Here is a 25532-nt window from a genome sequence, read left to right on the forward strand (position 1 = left end):
GTTCTTTGAAATTTCTTGGAGAACTTGACAGATTTTGACTATCTGACTTGCAGGGGTCCCCAACCTGGGGTTCTCAGACACCTCAATTAACGGTAGGGGTCCATGGCATAAAATGGTTGCAAACGTCTGCTCGCTTGCTTCTGTCTCTCCAGGTAATCCCAGATGGCCGAGATAATGTTGGGATCAGAGCTCTGTGTAGGGCATACTATCTGAAACCATATATAAAAAAATCCTAGGTGCCCAAGAATTATGCAGACTGTACGTACTTTGAGAATAAATTTACTTCGTACTTAGAAGTTAATAAAGGGAAGGAACTGTTGAATAAGAAGCAAATACCAGTAAGGTTTTCTAAACTGAGTGCACATAACATGCTCAGACTACAGACTTTAGCAGTAAGAGCTTGCATTGCAAAACTTAAGAGAAACAAATTGCAATAATGGAAACATGGGACTGTAGCAAGATGACCACAACATTGGAAGTGTTTTTGCACAAGTTAGCAGCTTACATTTAGTGGCCACTTTATTAGGTACACCTGTTCGTTAATACAAATATCTAATCTGCCAATCATGTGGCAGCAACTCAGTGCATAAAAGGATGAAGACAGGGTCAAAAGATTCAGTTGCTGTTCAGACCAAATATCAGAATGGGGAGGAAATGTGATCCAAGTGAATTTGACCTTTGAATGGTTGTTGGTGCCAGACCGGTTGGTTTGAGTATCTCAGAAACTAATGATCTCCTGGAATTTGTATGCACAACCGACTTGGGAGTTTACAGTGAAAAACAAAAAGATATCTAGTGAGTGCAGTTGTATGTGTGAAAATACCTTGTCAGAGAGACGTCACAGGAGAACGGCCAGACTGGTTCAAGCTAACAGAAAGGCAGCAGCAACTCAAATAATCACACGTTACAACAGTGATGTGCAGAAGAGCATCTTCGAATGCACAACATATTGAACCTTTAAGTAGATGGGCTACAGCAGCAGCAGATCAAGGGCATACACTCAGTGGCCATTTTATTAGATACAGGAGGTATCTAATAAAGTGGCTATTGAGTGTAATCCAAGGGATAGAAATAATCTAGAACTCCTGCTTGCAAGAGTCAAATGCAGCCTTCATGAGGTAACTGGATAAGCACTTTATGATAAATATTATAGGGCTGCAAGGAATGAGTAGAAGAATGGGATTTTTCAGGTGCTTGGAAATCTTGAGCAGCATACATAAAATGCTGGAAGAACTGATCAAGTCAAGCAACATCCGAGGAGTCGGTGTTTTGGGCCGAGATCCTTTACTGGGACTTAAAGTGGGAAGAATGAAGAAGCCAGAATAAGGTGGGGGAGAGGATGGGATGTAGTACAAAAATGAAACTGTTTGATTGTCTGCTTGAAAATCAGCAAGGACTCAGTGGGCTGAGTGGCCTCCAGCTTGGCTAAATTCCACAGAGGGAAGTAAAGGAAAAAGTATCTGGCTACTCTCTCTTTTTCTTGCTTCCTCAGTCTCCCTCTCAAAATCCTGGTGTCTCCTTTCTGTCTTCCTTCTCCATTCCCTGAGTCTTCCATACATGACCCTGGGTCATTTTCTCTCCTTTCCCTTTGCCTCCTATCATGTCTCTCCATCTCTGCAATCAGATGATTCCAAAAAGAGGAATCTTTTATTGAGGAGATAGAAAGCTTAAGACAGAACATCCTTGTCTTCAGGGATTGAGAGCACAAGAGTGACAATGAGACCAAATTTGAGACAGATAATTTACATATAAATTTTTATCTGAATTTCAGATAAAATTCAGATACTGGAATCTGGAGCAATAATCAGAATGCTGGAAGAATCCAACAGTTCAAGCAGCAACTGTGGGAGGGAAGAGTTTCAACCTAAAACATTGATAATTCCATTTTTCTTCACAGATGTTGCTCAAACCAGAGTTCCTCCAGCATTTCATTTATTGCTCTAAATTTAATCAACATACTTTGGTTATCCCCTGTGTTCCCACTCTTTCCTTATTTGACTGCTTACATTGTTCTGATGAAGAACAACAGAAACTCAAACAGGATCTTATTCTCCATCTAGGCATAGTACAGTGCTTTGAATGCAACAATGCGCTCAGCAACAACTTGCCGTTTCAAGCTGCATCAAACCCGGATGGTTCTTCATGGAACGTGACCAATCTGGAATGTTAACATATGAGGAATGTTTACGTCTCTGAGTCTTTACTCGATCAAGTTCAGAAGGATGAAGGGGAACCTCATTCAAACAGACTGTTGGGGGGTGTTCTGAAGTTAGGGTATACAGTATAGCAAATACTAACTTCAGCAACACACATAAAAGTTGCTGGTGAATGCAGCAGGCCAGGCAGCATCTCTAGGAAGAGGTGCTGCCTGGCCTGCTGCATTCACCAGCGACTTTTATGTGTGTTGCTTGAATTTCCAGCATCTGCAGAATTCCTGTTGTTTGCGTTTTTAAACTAACTTCAGCAACCAATTTTGAGACCTGAATCTGGATTGTGGATTGAATTCAAAATACAGCTCATAACAATAAATTGCAAACCAGGGAGTATACACTTACTGACATATGTCTGCATGTGCATGAATGCAATCAACATCCCATTGTATGAATGGGACTCGAGACCACAGTAATAAACACTCATTTTGGGTGTGTTGGTGGGAAGATCCAGGGATTTGAAAACTATGTGCAACTCAAAAGAAGGATACAACAGGAATTCTGCAGATGCTGGAAATTCAAGCAACACACATCAAAGTTGCTGGTGAACGCAGCAGGCCAGGCAGAATCTGTAGGAAGAGGTGCAGTCGACATTTCAGGCCGAGACCCTTCCTCAGGACTAACTGAAGGAAGAGTGAGTAAGGGATTTGAAAGTTGGAGGGGGAGGGGGAGATACAAAATGATAGGAGAAGACAGGAGAGGGAGGGATAGAGCCAAGAGCTGGACAGGTGACAGGCAAAAGGGGATACGAGAGGATCATGGCACAGGAGGTCTGGGAAGAAAGATAAGGGGGGGGGGGAGACCCAGAGAATGGGCAAGAGGTATATTCAGAGGGATAGAGGGAGAAAAAGGAGAGTGAGAGAAAGAATGTGTACATAAAAATAAGTAACAGATGGGGTACGAGGGGGAGGTGGGGCCTTAGCGGAAGTTAGAGAAGTTGATGTTCATGCCATCAGGTTGGAGGCTACCCAGACGGAATATAAGGTGTTGTTCCTCCAACCTGAGTGTGGCTTCATCTTTACAGTAGAGGAGGCCGTGGATAGACATGTCAGAATGGGAATGGGATGTGGAATTAAAATGTGTGGCCACTGGGAGATCCTGCTTTCTCTGGCGGACATCCCACCACTAAGCACATCTTTCCCTCCCCCCCTCTCTCTGCATTCCGCAGGGATCACTCCCTACGCGACTCCCTTGTCCATTCGTCCCCCCCATCCCTCCCCACTGATCTCCCTCCTGGCACTTATCCGTGTAAGCGGAACAAGTGCTACACATGCCCTTACACTTCCTCCCTTACCACCATTCAGGGCCCAAAACAGTCCTTCCAGGTGAGGCAACACTTCACCTGTGAGTCGACTGGGGTGACATACTGCGTCCGGTGCTCCCGATGTGGCCTTTTATATATTGGCGAGACCCGACACAGACTGGGAGACCGCTTTGCTGAACATTTACACTCTGTCCGCCAGAGATAGCAGGATCTCCCAGTGGCCACACATTTTAATTCCACATCCCATTCCCATTCTGACATGTCTATCCACGGCCTCCTCTACTGTAAAGATGAAGCCACACTCAGGTTGGAGGAACAACACCTTATATTCCGTCTGGGTAGCCTCCAACCTGATGGCATGAACATCGACTTCTCTAACTTCCGCTAAGGCCCCACCTCCCCCTCGTACCCCATCTGTTACTTATTTTTATGTACACATTCTTTCTCTCACTCTCCTTTTTCTCCCTCTATCCCTCTGAATATACCTCTTGCCCATTCTCTGGGTCCCCCCACTTATCTTTCTTCCCGGACCTCCTGTGCCATGATCCTCTCGTATCCCCTTTTGCCTATCACCTGTCCAGCTCTTGGCTCTATCCCTCCCCCTCCTTCTCCTATCATTTTGGATCTCCCCCTCCCCCTCCAACTTTCAAACCCTTACTCACTCTTCCTTCAGTTAGTCCTGACGAAGGGTCTCGGCCTGAAAAGTCGACTGCACCTCTTCCTGCAGATGCTGCCTGGCCTGCTGCGTTCACCAGCAACTTTGATGTGTGTTGCTCAAAAGAGGCATAATGAGGGCACTGTAACTATAGAACTTGCCTCGTTACCTTTGTTCATTAATGTAAAAACGTGCTGTAATGTTGCATCAGATAGTCCCTCCCACTCTCTCTGTCTTGTAACTCCAAAGTTTACGTGTGTGTCCTGACTACTTTATATCTACCAGCTGCATCTCTCCTGTGATTTTATTCACGTTACAACACCCACTGAATAGTGAGAAGCCTGGATAGAATGGCCAATGCCCCCTCCAGCATTGGTAGTACCTTTAGCAACTCTGGGCAGTGTGTACGTGGACAGAACGTTTCCATTAGTAGGAGAGTCTAGCATCTGAGGACAGTCAGAATAAAGGGCGTTCCTTAAGAACTGAGATGGGGAGGAATTTCTTCAGCCAGAGGATGGTGAATCTGTGGGACTTGTTGCCACAGAGGACTGTGGAGGCCAGGTCATTGGGAGTATTTAAGGCAGAGACTGATTGTTAAGGGGTGAGGAGTTATGGGGAGAAGCTGGGAGATAAATATCAGCCATGAAAGAATGGTGGAGCAGACTCAATGGGTTGAATGGCCAAATACTGCTCCTGTACTTTGTCTTATGGTTAAATTTGTTTTTCTATCTTTACAGATGCTGTCTGATCTGAGGAGTATTTCCAGCATTTCCTTTTTCTTGTGGTACCAAGCAACTGCTGTGTTTCACAAACAAGAGAAAGTCTGCAGATGCTGGACATCCAGACCAACAAAATGCTGCAGGGACTCAGCAGGTCAGACAACATCTAGGGAAATGAATAAACAGTCAATGTTCTGGGCCAAGGCCCTTCTTCAGGACCAAAAAGGAAGGGGGAAGATGCCAGAATAAAAAGGTAGGGGAGGGGATGAAGGCTAGCTAGAAGGTGATAAGTAAAGCCAGTTGGGTAGAAAAGGTAAAAGGCTGGAGAGAAGGGTGGACCAGAGGAAAAAGGAAAGGAGGAGAGGACCTAGAAAGAAGTGACAGACAAATAAGTAGTAAAAGGTCAGAGTGAGGAATAAAAGAGGGGAGGGAGAGGATTTTGTTTTTAAATCAGAAGGAGAAATCGAACTTCATGCCATCAGGTTGGAGGCTACAACGACAGAATACGAGGTATTGCTCCTCTACCCTGGCTTCACCTTGGCACAAGAGGCAGCCATGGATTGGCATGTTAGAATGGGAACGGAAATCAGAAATAAAATGTTTGATCACTGGGAAGTTCTGCTTTTGGTGCATGGAGCGGAAGTGCTTAACAAAGCAGTCCCCCAACATACAATGGGTCTCACCAACATAGAAGGAGGCTGCATTGGGAGCACTGGACACAATGGATGATCCCAACAGACTCATAGGTGAAATGTTGCCTCACCTGCAAGGACTGTTTGAAGTCTTGAATGGAGCTGAGGGAGGAGGTAAATGTGAACTGCAGTGCTTTGAATCTTACAGTTCTGACTCCATTATTTTCTTTTCTCCCTTTCCTGTTCTCATTTTGTTTCCTTCTTGCATTTCTTCAAGACGGATTAGTTGTCATTAACAACATTCCCCACTTGTGTTATTTATTCTGTGTCAAAACCCCACCCTTTCGCAGATAATTCCTTTGTTCCCAATCCACACTTCTCCCTTCTTTACAATTTAAAACATGTTTGCTTTCTAATCTGATCGAGATGGAGCAATATTTGTTTCCCTTTCCACAGGTGCTGCCTAACCTGCCCAGTAGTTCCTGTTTTCTTCATTTTGATTTTAAAGCTATTCCACACAGCATTTCAGCAGTAGGTCAGCACAGTGCACCAAACAGCGGGTAGTGCCACCACCTCACAGTCCCAGCAACCCGGGTATAACCCTAACCTCCGCAGCTGTCTGCGCCGAATTTGCACGCTCTCCCTATGATCACATAGGTTTCCTTCCAGGTCCTTTGGTTTCCTCCAACATCCTGAGGATAACTGTATGGTGCCCCAGGTTTGCAGGTGCATGGAAGAAGCAGGCAGGAAATTACTTATTTATTGGGATACAGCGTGGAAGTGGCCCTTCCAGCCACACCACCCAGCAATTGCCCAGTTTAATCTTAGCCTAATCATGGGACAACTTATAATGACCAATTAACCAGCTCACCGGTATGCCTTTGAACTGTGAGACGAAAGTGGAGCACCTGGAGGAAACCCACACAGTAGCGGGTAGATTGTACCCGTTACAGGCAGCGGCGGGAATTGAACCTGGGTCACCTGTACTATAAAGTGTTGTGCACTACACTACTGTGCCACCCCATGAGAAGGTGGCCATAAGACACAGGAGCAGAATGACGACATTTGGCCTGTCAAGTCTGCTCCGCCATGCTATCATGTTGGAGAGGATAATGATTAAAAAATTACGTAAATGGGTGTTGGATGGTCAGCACTGATTCAGTGGGCTCAAGGGCTAGTTTCTGTGCTGAGAATATAGAACAGTACAGCAGAGGAACAGACCATTTGGCTCACAATGTTATGCTGAACCAATTAAATTAGTGCTCGAATGGCCAGCTAAATTAATCCCTTCTGTCTACACAAATGTCCAAAACCTTCTAGTTCACTCACATTTATTTGCCCATCTGAAAGTCTGTTAAAAATCCCTAATGCAGCTGCCTCTACCACTACCCCAGGCAGCACATTCCAGGCACCCACCACTCTGTAAAAAAACACATGAATCTATAAATAGATTAGACTTCACGTGGTTCAATATCAGAGTACATTACAATCACTTACTATCCCTTCATGCAAATCCAATTTAATTTGCAAGGCCAGTTTTTCCTTTTGTAAGCTCTGTGCACCCTGAAGCAACTTACAAAACAATTTTCATTTAGCAGTTACATTTAACATTTTTTTAAAAATGTTAAATTATCAAGCAAAGTAGGATACGAGGCCATTTAAGAAAAGCTTGGCAGAAGAGGAATCTATTATTGAGTTATAAATTCGATGATGAAGGGCTTAAGTGGGTTTCTTTGGCTTCAGGGATTGTCAACAAGACAACAATTGAGTTCAGTTGTTACTAAAAGGCTGGAATTCGAGGTGTGTTGAAACCAGGATCAAAAGTAGGTTTAATACCACTGACATACATCATGTAATTTATTTTGTAAACTATAAGTTACAATAAACAATATATATCTTTATTAAAACACACACAAAGGAACAACTAACTATATGTGGTGCATCGGGTGGCAACCTTACCATTTCTTTAGCATTTGTATGTTTACAGTATTACATAGAACATAGAATAGTACAGCAACAGTACAGGCCCTTTGGCCCACAATGTTGTGCCAACCCTCAAACCCTGCCTCCCATATAAGCCCCCACCTTAAATTCCTCCATATACCTGTCTAGTAGTCTCTTAAACTTCACGAGTGTATCTGCCTCCACCACTGACTCAGGCAGTGCATTCCACGCACCAACCACTCTCTGAGTAAAAAACCTTCTTCTAATATCCCCCATTGAACTTCCCATCCCTTACCTTAAAGCCATGTCCTCTTGTATTGAGCAGTGGTGCCCTGGGGAAGAGGCGCTGGCTATCCACTCTATCTATTACTCTTATTATCTTGTACACCTCTATCATGTCTCCTCTCATCCTCCTTCTCTCCAAAGAGTGAAGCCCTAGCTCCCTTAATCTCTGATCTTAATGCATACTCTCTAAACCAGGCAGCATCCTGGTAAATCTCTTCTGTACCCTTTCCAATGCTTCCACATCCTTCCTATAGTGAGGTGACCAGAACTGGACACAGTATCCCAAGTGTGGCCTAACCAGAGTTTTATAGAGCTGCATCATTACATTGCGACTCTTAAAGTCTATCCCTCGACTTATGAAAGCTAACACCCCGTAAACTTTCTTAACTACCCTATCCACCTGTGAGGCAACTTTCAGGGATCTGTGGACATGTACCCCGAGATCCCTCTGCTCCTCCACACTACCAAGTATCCTGCCATTTACTTTGTACTCTGCCTTGGAGTTTGTCCTTCCAAAGTGTACCACCTCACACTTCTCCCGGTTGAACTCCATCTGCCACTTCTCAGCCCACTCCTGCATCCTATCAATGTCTCTCTGCAACCTTTGACAATCCTTTACACTATCTAAACACCACCAACCTTTGTGTCATCTGCAAACTTGCCAACCCACCCTTCTACCCCCACATCCAGGTCGTTAAGAAAAAAGAGATATATATATTATATTTATATAATATGTTTTTATATATTATATATAATATATTATATTTTAATATATATATATTAGCAACTTGGCCTCGTAATATATACGTATCTATTAGACCAAAACTCTTGGTTCTGTGCCACAATCAACTTTCTTCAGCTATACACCAGTGAGGAATACTGTCTCTTGAGTAAGAGGTTGTGGCTTAAAGTCCCACTCTTGACCATGCCTGCATGCTTTTTTTGCATTGAGCTGCTGCCACATGATTGGCTGATTAGATACTTGCATTAACATGGTGTACAAGTGTACTCAACAAAGTGACCACTGATTGTGGGTATACTTGTGCATGTGGCAATAAACTTAACTTTAACCCAAACATTCCTCAGACCCCATGACAATAAACTTGAATTTTTATTTTATCTTCCAGTCATCCATCAGTCAATGCTTTGAATGCAATCAATAACTGAGGTAGAGAATTCTGAAGGTTTACCACCTTCAATGAAGAAACAACTCATTTCAGCCTTGGTCCTCATCTTTATTTTGAAACAAAACTTTTTACTCCTCAGCCCAAGGAGAACAATATCCTTACATCTGCCCTGTCAAGCTCTCTTAAGAACTCTCAAAGTACAGTCAAAAATGACTTCCCTTTCATGACCACAAACACAAGAGATTATGCAGATGCCGGAAGTCCACAGCAACACACACACACAAAATACTGGAGGAACTCAGCAGGTCAGTCAGCATCAATGGCAGAGTTTAGGGCCAAAGGGGACAGCCTCAGAATAGAAGAATGTCTGTTTAGAACTGGGATGAGGAGGAATTCTTCAGCAAGAGAGTGGTGAATCTGAAGTCATTACCACAGACACCTATAGAGGCCAAATCTTTGGGTATATTTACAGCAGAAGCTCATAGGTTCTAGATTAGTCAAAGGTTAGAGAAAGATAGCAGGAGAATGGAGATACAAGGGATAATAGATCAGCCATAAAGGAATGGAGTAGACCTGACTGGCCAAATGGCCTAATTCTGCTCCTATGTATTATGGTCTATTTTCTTGAGTAATGCCTCCAAGAGGACCACAACCTTGTTGTAGGTTTGCATACCTCGGTGACCCAGAGAGGTATGTTGGCTGGAGCCAGGGCTTTATGCTTTGGCTTTTGGTGGGGTCACCCACGGCACACAAGTCAAAGGATAGAGGCCAGACTAAGAGTGGTCCTCCAGGTTTAGGGGTTCAGCTCAGGGCTAGTAATCCTGACCAGTAAAACAAAATTGTTGCAGAAACAACAATGAAGAACCCTTCTACATCTGTATGCAATGGTATAGATAGACAGATATGGAGGACCTTCACTGCTGCCCTGAACGCAACAGCATAATGGGCAGCAAATAAGTCTTGAGCAATGCACAATAAGTGCTGGAGGAACTCAGCACATCAGGAGACATCCATCCCCTATTTTTTCTCCATTTCTGAAACACTGAAGCCACATTTGCTACACTGTAATCCACAGGAAGCATTCCAGAACCATTAGAATTTTTAAAGAATTTACACTCTAAAAATATCTGTCAAAGAAGTCCTATTTCTTTGAAATAGGTCATCAAATAGGCCACCTCTTTCAAAACGCTGGAATAAAAAGCACCTTAATAAAGGATGACATTAATATAGCAACTAGGACTGATCTTGATTTGGGATATTGTGGTCAGATGCAGTTGCTTTCCTAATTTGTTACCTTGGCCTTACAATCTATCTTGTTATGGTCTAGCAACCTGCAAAGCACTTTCTCTGTCACTGTAACACTATTCTGCATTACAGTATTTTCCCTTCCTTTCCAGTTCTGATGAAGGGTGTAAGTCCGAAACGTTGACTGTTTATGCACTTCCATAGACGCAGACTGACCTGCTGAGTTCCTCCAGCATTTTGGGTGTATTGCTTTGGATTTCTAGCACCTGCAGACTTTCTCATGTTTACACAGTTTTGAATCAACGACTAACACAGTCTGACACTTGAATCTATCTGCACAGCCCCAACTCTACTACAGCACCGAAACATCAGAGATCACCTCTTCCACTACCATGGATTTCTCTTTGAATGTGTCTTTGTACTTTTTGCACAAAGGTCTTCCTTTGGAATGATATTTGCTGTGATGCTGCTGCAAGCAATGTTTTATCGCACAATACTTTGCCATAGTTGAAGTATTGTGCAATAAACTCAAAAAACTTAATTGGTATAGAATTAGAAGCAAATTGGGTGGATTGGAGCAGCAAGATGGAGAGAAAATATTGGTACAAGTTTTGTATAGTTCTACGCAATCTGTGGAATAGAGTCAACAGTTGACACGTTTTGAACTAAGAACCTTCTTCAGGACTGAGAGGGAAGTGGGGGGTGGGGTGGCTGCCCAAACTAAAAGGAGTGGGGGGGGATGGGAAAGAGGCTAACTGAAAGGTGATAGGTGAAGCCAGATAGGTGGGAAAGGTCAAGGGCTGGAGAAGAAAGAATCTGATAGGAGAGGAGAATGGACAATAAGAGAAAGGGAAGGAGGAGGGAACCCAGGGGAAGTAATAGGTAGATGAGAAGTAGTAAAAGGTCAAAGTGGGGAGTACAGTAAGGGGTGGAGGAAATTTTGTTCACCAAAAGGAGAAATCAATATTTATACCATCAGGTTAGAGGGTACCCAGACAGAATATGTGTTGCTCCTCCACCCTGAGGGTGGCCTCATCTTGGCACAGGAGGCCAAGGATCAACAGTTCAGAACAGAAATGGGAATCCTGAGTCCCACTTGGGACAGATGGTGAGGAGGTGCTCAACGAAGCAGTCCCCAATTTACGTGACGGGTCTCACCGATGGAGAGGCCACTGCTTCAGGAGCACCAGACACGATAGACAACCCAGCAGCTTCACAGATGTAATGTCCTCTCACCTGGGAAGACTGTTTGCAGCCCTGAATGGAGGTGAGAGAGGTGGTGTATGGGCAGGTGTAGTACCTAGGCCGCTTGCAGGGATAAGGCTTGGAGAGAGGTTAGTGGGGAGAGGCAAATGGACAAGGGAATCATGGAGAGAGTGATCCCTGCGGAAAGCTGGGGGTGGGGGGGGGGGAGGTAAAAGTATGCTTAGTGGTAGAGTTCCTTTGGAGATTGTGGAAGTTACGGAGAATAATGCATTCTTCTGGTTATTATAATGTATGACAAGGAAAAGGAAGCAAATTTAAGTATATTGTAACAGGGGTAACACTGTGGTCATTTGAAGATTACAATAAACATTACAAAGTAAATTAGTATCTGAAGCGGAGAGGAAAATTTCTGGAATGTATAAGAGTTATGTGGGTGACGGAGTGGAGATAAATCTCTACCAAAGGTTTAAGGCGCTACTTCCCTCCTCCAGCCTACAGGTCACACCTGGGCAAGGTATAGCACCTGCTTAGTACCCCCCTCCCCTCTTCTGATCAGAGTCACATGAAGCCATGGGAGCAGATGGTGGATGGTCATACGAGCAGCTGGTGCATATCACAAGTCCTGGTTATGTGACCACTCACTGACGACAGGCAGACAATCTCTGAAGAGTATTGATAATAATTCAGAAAACGTATAGCTTGGGTTCTTCACTGTTGGGTTGAGTTGTTCTGCCATTTCAGCATACGTGCAAATGTTTCATCACCATACAAGCAGACACCATCAGTGTGTTGTTAATTGTGGTATGTCCTTCAAATACGTGGCCTTTATATACTTATCAATCAGCTGATCGGTAATCCTTTCGGAAACTGAGCCGTGATGTGGGGAGGAAATCTTATTGCTGATTGGTTGTGTGCCAAATTTAATGCCAAGATCGGAGAACAACTCAACCCAGAATTGATAATGGCTGGGGTCACCCGTCTTGTAAAGACATAGAAACATAGAAAATAGGTGCAGGAGTAGGCCATTCGGCCCTTCGAAACTGCACCGCCATTTATTATGATCATGGCTGATCATCCAACTCAGAACACCGCCCCAGCCTTCCCTCCATACCCCCTGACCCCCGTAGCCACAAGGGCCATATCTAACTCCCTCTTAAATATAGCCAATGAACTGGCCTCAACTGTTTCCTGTGGCAGAGAATTCCACAGATTCACCACTCTCTGTGTGAAGAAGTTTTTCCTAATCTCGGTCCTAAAAGGCTTCCCCTCTATCCTCAAACTGTGACCCCTCGTTCTGGACTTCCCCAACGTCGGGAACAATCTTCCTGCATCTAGCCTGTCCAATCCCTTTAGGATCTTATACGTTTCAATCAGATCCCCCCTCAATCTTCTAAATTCCAACGAGTACAAGCCCAGTTCATCCATTCTTTCTTCATATGAAAGACCTGCCATCCCAGGAATCAATCTGGTGAACCTTCTCTGTACTCCCTCTATGGCAAGGATGTCTTTCCTCAGATTAGGGGACCAAAACTGCACACAATACTCCAGGTGCGGTCTCACCAAGGCCTTGTACAACTGCAGTAGTACCTCCCTGCTCCTGTACTCAAATCCTCTCGCTATAAATGCCAGCATACCATTCGCCTTTTTCACCGCCTGCTGTACCTGCATGCCCACTTTCAATGACTGGTGTATAATGACACCCAGGTCACGTTGCACCTCCCCTTTTCCTAATCGGCCACCATTCAGATAATAATCTGTTTTCCTATTTTTGCCACCAAAGTGGATAACTTCACATTTATCCACATTAAATTGCATCTGCCATGAATTTGCCCACTCACCCAACCTATCTAAGTCACCCTGCATCCTCTTAGCAACCTCCTCACAGCTAACACTGCCACCCAGCTTCGTGTCATCCGCAAACTTGGAGATGCTGCATTTAATTCCCTCATCCAAGTCATTAATATATATTGTAAACAACTGGGGTCCCAGCACTGAGCCTTGCGGTACCCCACTAGTCACCGCCTGCCATTCTGAAAAGGTCCCGTTTATTCCCACTCTTTGCTTCCTGTCTGCTAACCAACTCTCCACCCACACCAATACCTTACCCCCAATACCGTGTGCTTTAAGTTTGCACACTAATCTCCTGTGTGGGACCTTGTCAAAAGCCTTCTGAAAATCCAAATATACCACATCCACTGGTTCTCCCCTATCCACTCTACTAGTTACATCCTCAAAAAATTCTATGAGATTCGTCAGACATGATTTTCTTTTCACAAATCCATGCTGACTTTGTCCCATCATTTCACCACTTTCCAAATGTGCTGTTATCACATCCTTGATAACTGACTCCAGCAGTTTCCCCACCACCGACATTAGGCTAACCGGTCTATAATTCCCCGGTTTCTCTCTCCCTCCTTTTTTAAAAAGTGGAGTTACATTAGCCACCCTCCAATCCTCAGGAACTAGTCCAGAATCTAACGAGTTTTGAAAAATTATCACTAATGCATCCACTATTTCTTGGGATACTTCCTTAAGCACCCTGGGATGCAGACCATCTGGCCCTGGGGATTTATCTGCCTTCAATCCCTTCAATTTACCTAACACCACTTCCCTACTAACATGTATTTCGCTCAGTTCCTCCATCTCACTGGACCCTCTGTCCCCTACTATTTCTGGAAGATTATTTATGTCCTCCTTAGTGAAGACAGAACCAAAGTAATTATTCAATTGGTCTGCCATGTCCTTGCTCCCCATAATCAACTCACCTGTTTCTGCCTGCAGGGGACCTACATTTGTCTTAACCAGTCTTTTCCTTTTTACATATCTATAAAAGCTTTTACAGTCCGTTTTTATGTTGCCTGCCGGTCTTCTCTCATAATCTTTTTTCCCCTTCCTAATTAAGCCCTTTGTCCTCCTCTGCTGAACTCTGAATTTCTCCCAGTCCTCAGGTGAGCCACTTTCTCTGGCAATTTTGTATGCTGTTTCTTTGGAATTGATACTATCCCTAACTTCTCTTGTCAGCCACTGGTGCACTACCTTCCTTGATTTATTCTTTTGCCAAACTGGGATGAACATTTGTTGCAGTTCATCCATGCAATCTTTAAATGCTTGCCATTGCATATCCACCGTCAATCCTTTAAGTGTCATTTGCCAGTCTATCTTAGCTAATTCACGTGTCATACCTTCAAAGTTACCCCTCTTTAAGTTCAGAACCTTTGTTTCTGAATTAACTATGTCACTCTCCATCTTAATGAAGAATTCCACCATATTATGGTCACTCTTACCCAAGGGGCCTCTCACGACAAGATTGCTAATTAACCCTTCCTCATTGCTCAAAACCCAGTCCAGAATAGCCTGCTCTCTAGTCGGTTCCTCGACATGTTGGTTCAAAAAACCATCCCTCATACATTCCAAGAAATCCTCTTCCTCAGCACCTTTACCAATTTGGTTCACCCAATCTACATGTAGATTGAAGTCACCCATTATAACTGCTGTTCCTTTATTGCACACATTTCTAATTTCCTGTTTAATACCATCTCCGACCTCACTACTACTGTTAGGTGGCCTGTACACAACTCCCACCAGTGTCTTCTGCCCCTTAGTGTTACGCAGCTCTACCCATATCGATTCCACATCTTCCCGGCTTTTGTCCTTCCTTTCTATTGCGTTAATCTCTTCTTTAACCAGCAACGCCACCGCACCTCCCCTTCCTTCATGTCTATCCCTCCTGAATATTGAATATCCCTGAACGTTGAGCTCCCATCCCTGGTCAGCCTGGAGCCGTGTCTCTGTGATCCCAACTATATCATAATCATTAATAACAATCTGCACTTTCAATTCATCCACCTTATTACGAATGCTCCTTGCATTGACACACAAAGCCTTCAGGCGCTCTTTTACAACTCTCTTAGCCCTTATACAATTATGCTGAAAAGTGGCCCTTTTTAATGCTTGCCCTGGATTTGTCGGCCTGCCACTTTTACTTTTCTCCATAGTACTTTTTGTTTCTACCCTCACTTTACACCCCTCTGCCTCTCTACACTGGTTCCCATCCCCCTGTAGTGAACTAACCTCCTCACGCCTAGCCTCTTTAATTTGATTCCCACCCCCCAACCATTCTAGTTTAAAGTCACCTCAGTAGCCCCCGCTAATCTCCCTGCCAGGATATTGGTCCCCCTGGGATTCAAGTGCAACCCGTCCTTTTTGTACAGACACTGCACAGAAGAAGGCAACGGCAAACACTTCTGTAGAAAAATTTACCAAGAGCAATCATGATCATAGACTACAATCACTCACCTTATACTACATGGCACGTAATGACGATGATAATTGTTAATAAACCTCATACATAACATAAGGAATATGTATGTAAAATTATAAATTTGGTGCATCTTTTTTTTAAAAATCAAGAAAATAACACACTACTGTCAATGAGATCTTTGTTGCTGCACTAACAATGACAACTAGTTTACATCCGGCTTGTATTTGGGTGTTTTGAAAGCTATCACGTAGCAGTACTTCCATCAGTCAGTGTACTCCAATAATGCTGGACAACAAAGATTTGGATTTTGGGCTGCTGATCATGAAAATCACTATTAAATTTCTCCATCACACATCATTTTTATGAAATCGTCTCTATTGGTTATTCCAGTTCATAATTCAAGTCAGGATAACTGATGCCAAGATTAAGGCAGGCATTTTTGTTAGCCCACAAATCAAACAAATGACAGGCAATTCAAAGGTTGAAAAATCACATGGAAGGCATTCAAGGATGTTGTTGAAAACGTTCTTGCCAACTACAGAGCACCAAATTATGTGCAGCTAGTTGACAACATACTTCAAGCATACAAAACCATGAAGTGCAATATGTCACTAAAGATTCATTTTCTGCATTCCCATTTAGTCTTCCTCCCTGCAAATATTGGCAGTGTCAGTGACAACCATGGTGAAAGGTTTCACCAGGATATTGTGGTCAAGGAAAAACGGTATCAAGGCAACTGAGTACAAACGAAAATCATTGCCAGAACATTTTCAGTTTGGTTGAAGCAAAGAATCAGCACCATTATACAATTAAACACATTATATTCAATAAGAGTTAACTTCTTGTTTCTCCACTTTCCAACATGATACAAACCATCTGAAATTATATTTGTGTCCAGCCTCAAGCAATCCATCATAGACAAAAGAAATTTCTGAGGAAGCAACAGATTTTAAAAAAAGTTGCCAAATATAATCTTGGAAAGGGACCTACTGAAAAAAGTGGCAATAACATGATAGATTTTTATAATATGTTGAAAAGTGGTGTGTCTAGATCAGAAAACAGGATGTTCAACCTGAATAAAGGAAACCATGAGGGTACAAAGGGCAGAGTGGCCATAGCAGACTGTGAACTTGCATTAAAAAGCTGATGTGGATAGAAAATGGCCAGCACTTAAATTGAAAGTACTTCAATTGCAACAAATATGGGTACATATTCCTTTGAAATACAGAAACACAGCAGGTGAAGTGGTTCAAACATAGATTGCAGGACAAGTTAAAGAAATATCCAACTAAAAGGAAGTTATAACCAAAAACAAGCTTGTGAATTTGGAGCACCTTAGAATTCAGCAAAAAACAACCTAGTATAAAGAAAATTTACTAGGATGTTGCTGGGTCCGAAGGACTTGAGTTATAATAAGATTGAATAGGTTAGGACTGTATTCCTTGGAATGTAGAAGATTAAGAGGATATTTGATCGAGGTCTACAAAATTATGAGGGTATAGCATTAATGAATGCAGGATTTTCCTAATGAGGTTGGGTAGGACTACAACCAGAGGTCATGGGTTAAGGGTAAGAGGTGAAAAGTTTAAGGAGAACATGAGAGGAAATTTCCTCACTCACTATTGAGAATGTGGAATGAGCTACCAGCACAAGTGGTGTAGGTAAGCTCAATTTCAAAATTTAATTGAAGTTTGGATAGGTACATGGATGGCAGGGGTATGGGATATGGTCCTAGTGCAGGTCAATGGAAGAAAGCAGTTTAAATGATTTTGGCATAGATTAGAAGGGCCAAAGGGCCTGTTTCTGTGCTGTAACCATATAACCATATAATTACAGCACTGAAACAGGCCATCCCGGACCTTCTAGTCCATGCTGAACTCTTACTCTCACCTAGTCCCACCAACCTGCACTCAGCCCATAACCCTCCATTCCTTTCCTGTCCATATATCTATCCAATTTAACTTTAAACGACAACATCGAACCTGCCTCAACCACTTCTGCTGGAAGCTCGTTCCACACAGCTACTACTCTCCGAGTAAAGAAGTTCCCCCTCATGTTGCCCCTAAACTTTTGCCCTTTCACTCTCAACTCATGTCCTCTTGTTTGAATCTCCCCCATTCTCAATGGAAAAAGCCTATCCACGTCAACTCTATCAATCCACCTCATAATTTTACTTCTACCAAGTCCCCCCTCAACCTTCTACGCTCCAAAGAATAAAGACCTAAGTTGTTCAATCTTTCTCTGTAACTTAGGAGATGAAACCCAGGCAATATTTTCGTAAACCTCCTCTGTACTCTCTCAATTTTATTGACATCTTTCCTATAATTCGGTGACCAGAACTGCACACAATACTCCAAATTTGGCCTTACCAATGTCATATACAATTTCAACATTACATCTCACTTCTCTATGAATCTAAAGATGGATAAGGGGAGAAAAACTAAAATACTGGGAAATACAATCATTATACAAAACAGGAAATAATATGAAATAAATAACAATTGTGGGTCTCTTAAAGACAGAGACCAGATAATTTATAGCAGGAAATAAAGTGATAGAAGAATTAAATAAATACTCTGTACCTGTCTTCACAAAGGGCATTAAAAAACTGCCATAAGGGAATAAAAGCTCCAGAGCAGGTGAGGAGATAGATTAGTGAAAACAAAGTGTCTGCAGCACATGCCCACCATAAAATTCACAGCGTGATCCATCTGGACAACTCTGACAGTATCTTCAACAACCACGATCTCTTGTCATTAGAAAAAAAACACAGGCAGCAGATGCACGAGCACATCATCGCCTACAGATTCGCCTCGCAAATGTCACTACACTGCCTTTTGCCTTTCCTTTATGGCCAGTGAAATCCGGAATCTCCTTCGCCAACAGCGCCGTGGGGGCTTACCACAGGTCGGATCGGGACGGCAAACACCTTCTCAAGGGGTATTTAGAGCTCAGAACCAAAAAGCTAACTTTACAGCCCACAAATTAATAGTCAAAATAAAACAAAAATGGGATTAAAAGGTAAAGGAGATGTTCCGGTCTTAAAACTGGCATCTTCCACTTTCTGACTTCTGCCTTTGAAGCCCAAATTGTCAAAAACAGAGAAATAATTGTAAATAACGCGAAAGCAGGGGCATAGCCAATGCACTGGGTCCAGGTAGTGAGGCACCTGGTGACGTCACGTGCCCTCACCTGGGTTCAGGTGAGCAGAAGCCGGAAAGAGACGGCTGCTCTCTCGCACATTCTCCTTTTTCCCCCTCATCACGCCCTCACGGTTTAAGGGTTCTTACCATAGTGGCGATGTGCGAACTACTATCTCGACCCTCTGCCTAGCGTTGTCCGTTAAAACCGACCCTAAAACTTGCCCGGTTCTCCGCCGCTCCCGCCGCCTCCTCTCTGGTGTCACTCAGCCATCCTCAGCCGCGCATGCGTTGCGCCATCCTGCCCTCGCCCGGGCTCGGCTCTCTCCGGAAACTGTCGTCAGCTCCGAATGCTGGACACGAAGAAGCGAAGCTGCAGCTCGGTTCTTTCCGGAGCGTTCGCAAACGTCAGCCGCACGGCAAGGAGCGCAGCGCATACGCGCATCACGCCTTTAGACTGTTTCCGAACGCCCCAGCGCGCTTCGACTCGTGGCCTCAGCCGATTGCACGAACCGCTCCTAACAAGGCAGTCACGGCCTTGTTCCTCTGCTCTCCGAGAACGTTTCGGGCTTTTTCGGTTACCTTCGGCTCTTTCCGATCCTCTGGTCCACGGCGTTGGGACGTCGCATGCTGCAGTTCACCGGGAATGGTTGCCGTGGCAACAGCGGCCTACGCTAACAATGAGCACCGCTTTATCTCAAAAAGAAACACAAATATATTTTTCCTGCTTTTGAATAGGTTCCTTCTCTTACCTGACTTTAGCTACATACCTTATGATTGGATGTGTCCAATCTAGTGCAAAGTTGATCCCAATCGAGACTGCCTCTACTGCTCATTGTTTGACCAATACTCATTGGATTTTTCGAGAAAATATCTATTTTTAGGACCTTAGGGTCACCGGGATTTAATTTCTTTATTGCTCCTGAGAAGATGGTGGTGAGATACCTTGTGCTGTTGGGAAGAAAGTGCCAGTTTTTCAGTTCAGTGACAGAGAACATGGAACAGTACCAACCCTTCAGCTGACAATGTTATATCAACCTTTTAACTAACTCAAGATCAATTTAATGCTTCCCTAACAATTAAACGCTTTCCTAACTTATCTGTTCCTATCCCTCTGCGATGCTATGGTAAAGGAGGTAGAATTGTGATCACTATCTCCAAAATGCTCTCCCACTGAGAGATCTGACACCTGACCAGGTTCATTTCCCAATACCAGATCAAGTACTGCCTCTCCTCTTGTAGGCTTATCTACTATTGTGTCAAGAAACCTTCCTGAACACACCTAACAAACTTCACTCCATCTAAACCCCTTGCTCTAGGGAGATGCCAATCAATATTTGGGAAATTAAAATCTCCCACCATGACAACCCTATTATTATTACACCTTTCCAGAATCTGTCTCCCCATCCGCTCCTCTATGTCCCTGTTACTATTGGGTGGTCTATAAAAAACAGCCTGTAGAGTTATTGACCCCTTCCTGTTTCTAACTTCCATGCACAGAGATTCAGTAGGCAATCCCTCCATGACTTCCTCCTTTTGTCTCGGATCGGGTCCTGAATATTCTAAAGGGGGAGGGTGAGCAGCCAGTTGTCGTGGTACATGTTGGTACCACTGACACAGATAGGACAAAGGAGGAAGTCCTGAAGAGAGATTTCTAGGAATTAGGAAGGAAGCTGAGAAGCAGGACCTCCAGGGTAGTAATCTCGGGATTGCTACCTGTGCCACGTGCTAGTGAGGGCAAGAGTAGTAGGATCAGGCAGATGAACGCCTGGCTGAGGGACTGGTGTAGGGGGCAGGGCTTCAGATTCTTGGATAATTGGGATCTCTTCTGGGGGAAGTATGACCTGTTCAAAAAGGACAGGTTACACCTGAACCCAAAGGGGACCAATATCTTGGCGGGAAAGTTTAATAGAGCTGTTAGGGAGGGTTTAAACTAATTTGGCAGGGGGATGGGAACCGGAATGATAGAGCAGAGGAAGGGGAAAACAGAAATAAATCTAAGATAGTGAGCAGTAAAGATGTCAGGAAAGACAGGCAGGTGATGGGGCAAATGTGTAGCCATTGGGATGAGTTGCAGTGCAATAAAGTTGCAGTGAAATCAAAGCAAAAAGTATCAAATACTGGTCTTAAGGTGTTGTACTTAAATGCACGCAGCATAAGAAATAAGGTGGATGATCTTGTTGTACAGCTACAGGTTGGCAGGTATGATATTGTGGCCATCACTGAGACCTGGCTAAAGTATGCATGTCTCTGGGAGCTGAACGTCCAAGGATACATGGTGTATCTGAAGGATAGGAAGGTAGGCAGAAGGGGAGGAATGGCTTTATTGGTAAGAAATGATATTAAATCATTAGAAAGAGGTGATATAGGATCGGAAGGTGCAGAATCTTTATGGGTTGAGCTAAGGAATAGCAGGGGTAAAAGGACCCTGATGGCAGTTATTTATAGGCCTCCAAACAGCTGCAGGGATGTGGACTACAAATTACAACTGGAAATAGAAAAGGCTTGTCAGAAGGGCAGTGTTATGATAATTGTGGGGGATTTTAACATGCCAGTAGATTGGAAAAATCAGGTCGGCACTGGATCTCAAGAGAGAGAATTTGTAGAATGTCTGCGAGATGGCTTTTTAGAACAGCTTGTTGTTGAGCCCACTAGGGGATCGGCTGTACTGGATTGGGTATTGTGTAATGAACCGGAGGTGATTGGAGAGATTGAGGTGAAGGAACCCTTAGGAGACAGTGATCATAACATGATTGAGTTCACTGTGAAATTTGAAAAAGAGAAGCCAAAATCTGATGTGTCGGTGTTTCAGTGGAGTAAAGGAAACTACAGTGGCATGAGAGAGGAACTGGCCAAAGTTGACTGGAAAGAGACACTGGCGGGAAAGACGGCAGAGCAGCAGTGGCTGGAGTTTTTGCGAGAAATGAGGAATGTGCAAGACAGGTATATTCCAAAAAAGAAGAAATTTTCGAGTGGAAAAAGGATGCAACCGTGGTTGACAAGAGAAGTCAAAGCCAAGGTTAAAGCTAAGGAGAGGGCATACAAGGAAGCAAAAATTAGTGGGAAGACAGAGGACTGGGAAGTCTTTAAAACCTTACAAAAGGAAACCAAGAAGGTCATTAAGAGAGAAAAGATTAACTATGAAAGGAAACTAGCAAATAATATCAAAGAGGATACTAAAAGCTTTTTCAAGTATATAAAGAGTAAAAGACAGGTGAGAGTAGATATAGGACCGATAGAAAATGATACTGGAGAAATTGTAATGGGAGATGAGGAGATGGCAGAGGAACTGAACAAGTATTTTGCATTAGTCTTCACTGAGGAAGACAGCAGGATACCGGACACTCAAGGGTGGCAGGGAAGAGAAATGTGCGCAGTCACAATTACGACAGAGAAAGTACTCAGGAAGCTGAATAGGCTAAAGGTCAATAAATCTCCTGGACCAGATGGAATGCACCCTCGTGTTCTGAAGGAAGTAGCTGTGGAGATTGAGGAGGCATTAGCGATGATCTTTCAAAAGTCGATAGATTCTGGCATGGTTCCGGAAGACTGGAAGATTGCAAATGTCACTCCGCTATTTAAGAAGGGGGCAAGGAAGCAAAAAGGAAATTATAGACCTGTTAGCTTGACGTCGGTGGTTGGGAAGTTGTTGGAGTCGATTGTCAAGGATGAGGTTACAGAGTACCTGGAGGCATATGACAAGATAGGCAGAACTCAGCATGGATTCCTTAAAGGAAAATCCTGCCTGACAAACATATTACAATTTTTTGAGGAAATTACCAGTAGGCTAGACAAGGGAGATGCAGTGGACGTTGTATATTTGGATTTTCAGAAGGCCTTTGACAAGGTGCCACACATGAGGCTGGTTAACAAGATAAGAGCCCATGGAATTACAGGAAGGTTACATACGTGGATAGAGCGTTGGCTGATTGGCAGGAAACAGAGAGTGGGAATAAAGGGATCCTATTCTGGTTGGCTGCCGGTTACCAGTGGTGTTCCACAGGGATCAGTGTTGGGGCCGCTTCTTTTCACATTGTACATCAACGATTTGGATTATGGAATAGGTGGCTTTGTGGCTAAGTTTGCTGACGATACGAAGATAGGTGGAGGGGCCGGTAGTGCTGAGGAAACGGAGAGTCTGCAGACAGACTTGGATAGATTGGAAGAATGGGCACATGAAGTACAATGTTGGAAAGTGTATGGTTATGCACTTTGGCAGAAAAAATAAACGGGCAGACTATTATTTAAGTGGGGAAAGAATTCAAAGTTCTGAGATGCAACGGGACTTGGGAGTCTTTGTACAGGATTCCCTTAAAGTTAACCTCCAGGTTGAGTCGGTAGTGAAGAAGGCGAATGCAATGTTGGCATTCATTTCTAGAGGAATAGAGTATAGGAGCAGGGATGTGATGTTGAGGCTCTATAAGGCGCTGGTGAGACCTCACTTGGAGTACTGTGGGCAGTTTTGGTCTCCTTATTTAAGAAAGGATGTGCTGACGTTGGAGAGGGTACAGAGAAGATTCACTAGAATGATTCCGGGAATGAGAGGGTTAACATATGAGGAACGTTTGTCCGCTCTTGGACTGTATTCCTTGGAGTTTAGAAGAATGAGGGGAGACCTCATAGAAACATTTCGAGTGTTAAAAGGCATGGACAGAGTGGATGTGGCAAAGTTGTTTCCCATGATGGGGGAGTCTAGTACGAGAGGGCATGACTTCAGGATTGAAGGGCACCCTTTCAGAACAGAAATGCGAAAAAATTTTTTTAGTCAGAGGGTGGTGAATCTATGGAATTTGTTGCCACGGGCAGCAGTGGAGGCCAAGTCATTGGGTGTATTTAAGGCAGAGATTGATAGGTATCTGAGTAGCCAGGGCATCAAAGGTTATGGTGAGAAGGCGGGGCAGTGGGACTAAATAGGATAAAATGGATCAGCTCATGATAAAATGGCGGAGCAGATTCGATGGGCCGAATGGCCTACTTCTGCTCCTTTGTCTTATGGTCTTATGGTCTTATGGTCTTTTCTACAGCTGTGACACTATCTCTGATCAGCAGTGCCATGCCCTCACCTCTTTTGCCTCCCTCCCTGCCCTTTCTGAATCTTCCATAGCCTGGCACTCTAAGTAACCATATAACAATTACAGCACGGAAACAGGCCATCTCGGCCCTTCTAGTCCGTGCCAAACTCTTACTCTCACCTAGTCCCACCGACCTGCACTCAGTCCATAACCCTCCATTCCTTTCCTGTCCATATAGCTGTCCAATTTAACTTTAAATTACAACATCAAACCTGCCTCAACCACTTCTGCTGGAAGCTTGTTCCACACAGCTACCATTCTCTTGAGTAAAGAAGTTCCCCCTCATGTTACCCCTAAACTTTTGCCCTTTAACTCTCAACTCATGTCCTCTTGTTTGAATCTCTCCTACTCTCAAAGGAAAAAGCTTATCCACATCAACTCTATCTATCCCCCTCATAATTTTAAATACCTCTATCAAGTCCCCCCTCAACCTCCTACGCTCTGAAGAATAAAGACCTAACTTGCTCAACCTTTCTCTGTAACTTAGGTGATGAAACCTACATTCCTGCCCCTGAACTATCCAAGTCTCTGAAATGACCACAACATCATAGTTCCAAGTACTGATCCACGCCCTAAGCTCATCCACTTTGTTCATGATTCTTCTTGCATTAAAATAAACACATCTCAAACCATGGGTCTGAGCACATCCCTTTTCTATCACCTACCTCCCTCTCGCATTGTCTCCAAGCTTTCTCTGTTTGTGAGCCAACAGCCCCTTCCTCCATCTCTTCAGTTCGGTTCCGACACCCAGGCAATTCAAGTTTAAACTCTCCCTATCTCCCCAATAGCCTTAGCAAACCTCGCTGCCCAGGATACTCGTCCCCCTTGGATTCAAGTGCATCCAATCCTTGTTGTACAGGTCATGCCTGCCCCAAAAGAGGTCCCAGTGATCCAGAAATCTGAATCCCTACTCCCTGCACCAATCCCTCAGCCACACATTTATGCTCCACCTGACTCTATTCCTATACTCAGTTTCGCGTGGCACAGGCAGTAATCCCAAGATTCCTACTTTTGAGGTCCTGCTTCTCAACTTCCAAAGTGTATTACTTCAGATTTTTATGAACTGAACTCCATCTGCCACTTCTCAGCCTAGTCCTGCGTCCTTATCAATGTCTTGTTGTAACTTATGTCAACCTTCTACCTATCCACAAAACTGGCAACCTTTGTGTCACTTGCAAACATAATGACCCACCCTTCCACTTCTTCATCCAAGTTATTAACTGGTCACTGACCTCCAGGCAGAATACACTCAAAGTTCAGAGTAAATTTAAGCAGCCCGCAACATGTTGCCGTGGTTCATCAGTGCCATCTTGGAAGAGATCGGCATCTGTTTCCAACTCTGCCTTCTGTGAGCAAGCCATTTCTGATTCCAAGCAGTTTAGTTTCCCTGAATCCCATGCTTCCTGACTTCAAAATTTCAAAGGTTCATTTTAATACCAGAGAATGTATACAGCATACAACCTGAAATTCTTACTCTTCACAGACATCTATAAAACAAGAACCCCAGAGAATGAATGTTAGAAAGATTGAAGCCCTCATCCCCTCCCTTCACACAAGCAGCAGCATTTCTCCACTATCTTACCAACTAAAGCATCGAGCAAGATTGAATAAGAACAAGAGTGGAAGATGAGTGGGTGAGCAGCACCATCTGCCTACGTTTGATTGGTCTATCCCTCATTCTCACTGGCTGCTGCCAGAGGAAGATGCCTGCGTTTGACCAGTGTCTCTCTCTCTCTCTCTCCCTCTGTCTCGCTCTCACTCGATGGTGCCGG

At 43.9% G+C, this 25532-nt stretch overlaps 1 protein-coding gene across 1 annotated transcript in view; it reads right to left on the reverse strand.

Annotated features, from left to right (window-relative positions):
* LOC140197856 (AP-1 complex subunit sigma-1A) overlaps positions 1 to 18964 on the reverse strand; it is a 110606-nt gene extending 91642 nt beyond the window's left edge. The window contains exon 1 of the mRNA XM_072258378.1: positions 18839 to 18964. Within this exon, the coding sequence (XP_072114479.1) occupies positions 18839 to 18841 (3 nt within the window). The 5' untranslated portion in view covers positions 18842 to 18964. The remainder of the gene's footprint in view (positions 1 to 18838) is intronic.
* Positions 18965 to 25532: the final 6568 nt, after the last annotated feature.

Source organism: Mobula birostris, chromosome 5 (genome assembly GCF_030028105.1).
Source record: "Mobula birostris isolate sMobBir1 chromosome 5, sMobBir1.hap1, whole genome shotgun sequence".
In the NCBI taxonomy this organism is placed as follows: Eukaryota; Metazoa; Chordata; class Chondrichthyes; order Myliobatiformes; family Myliobatidae; genus Mobula; species Mobula birostris.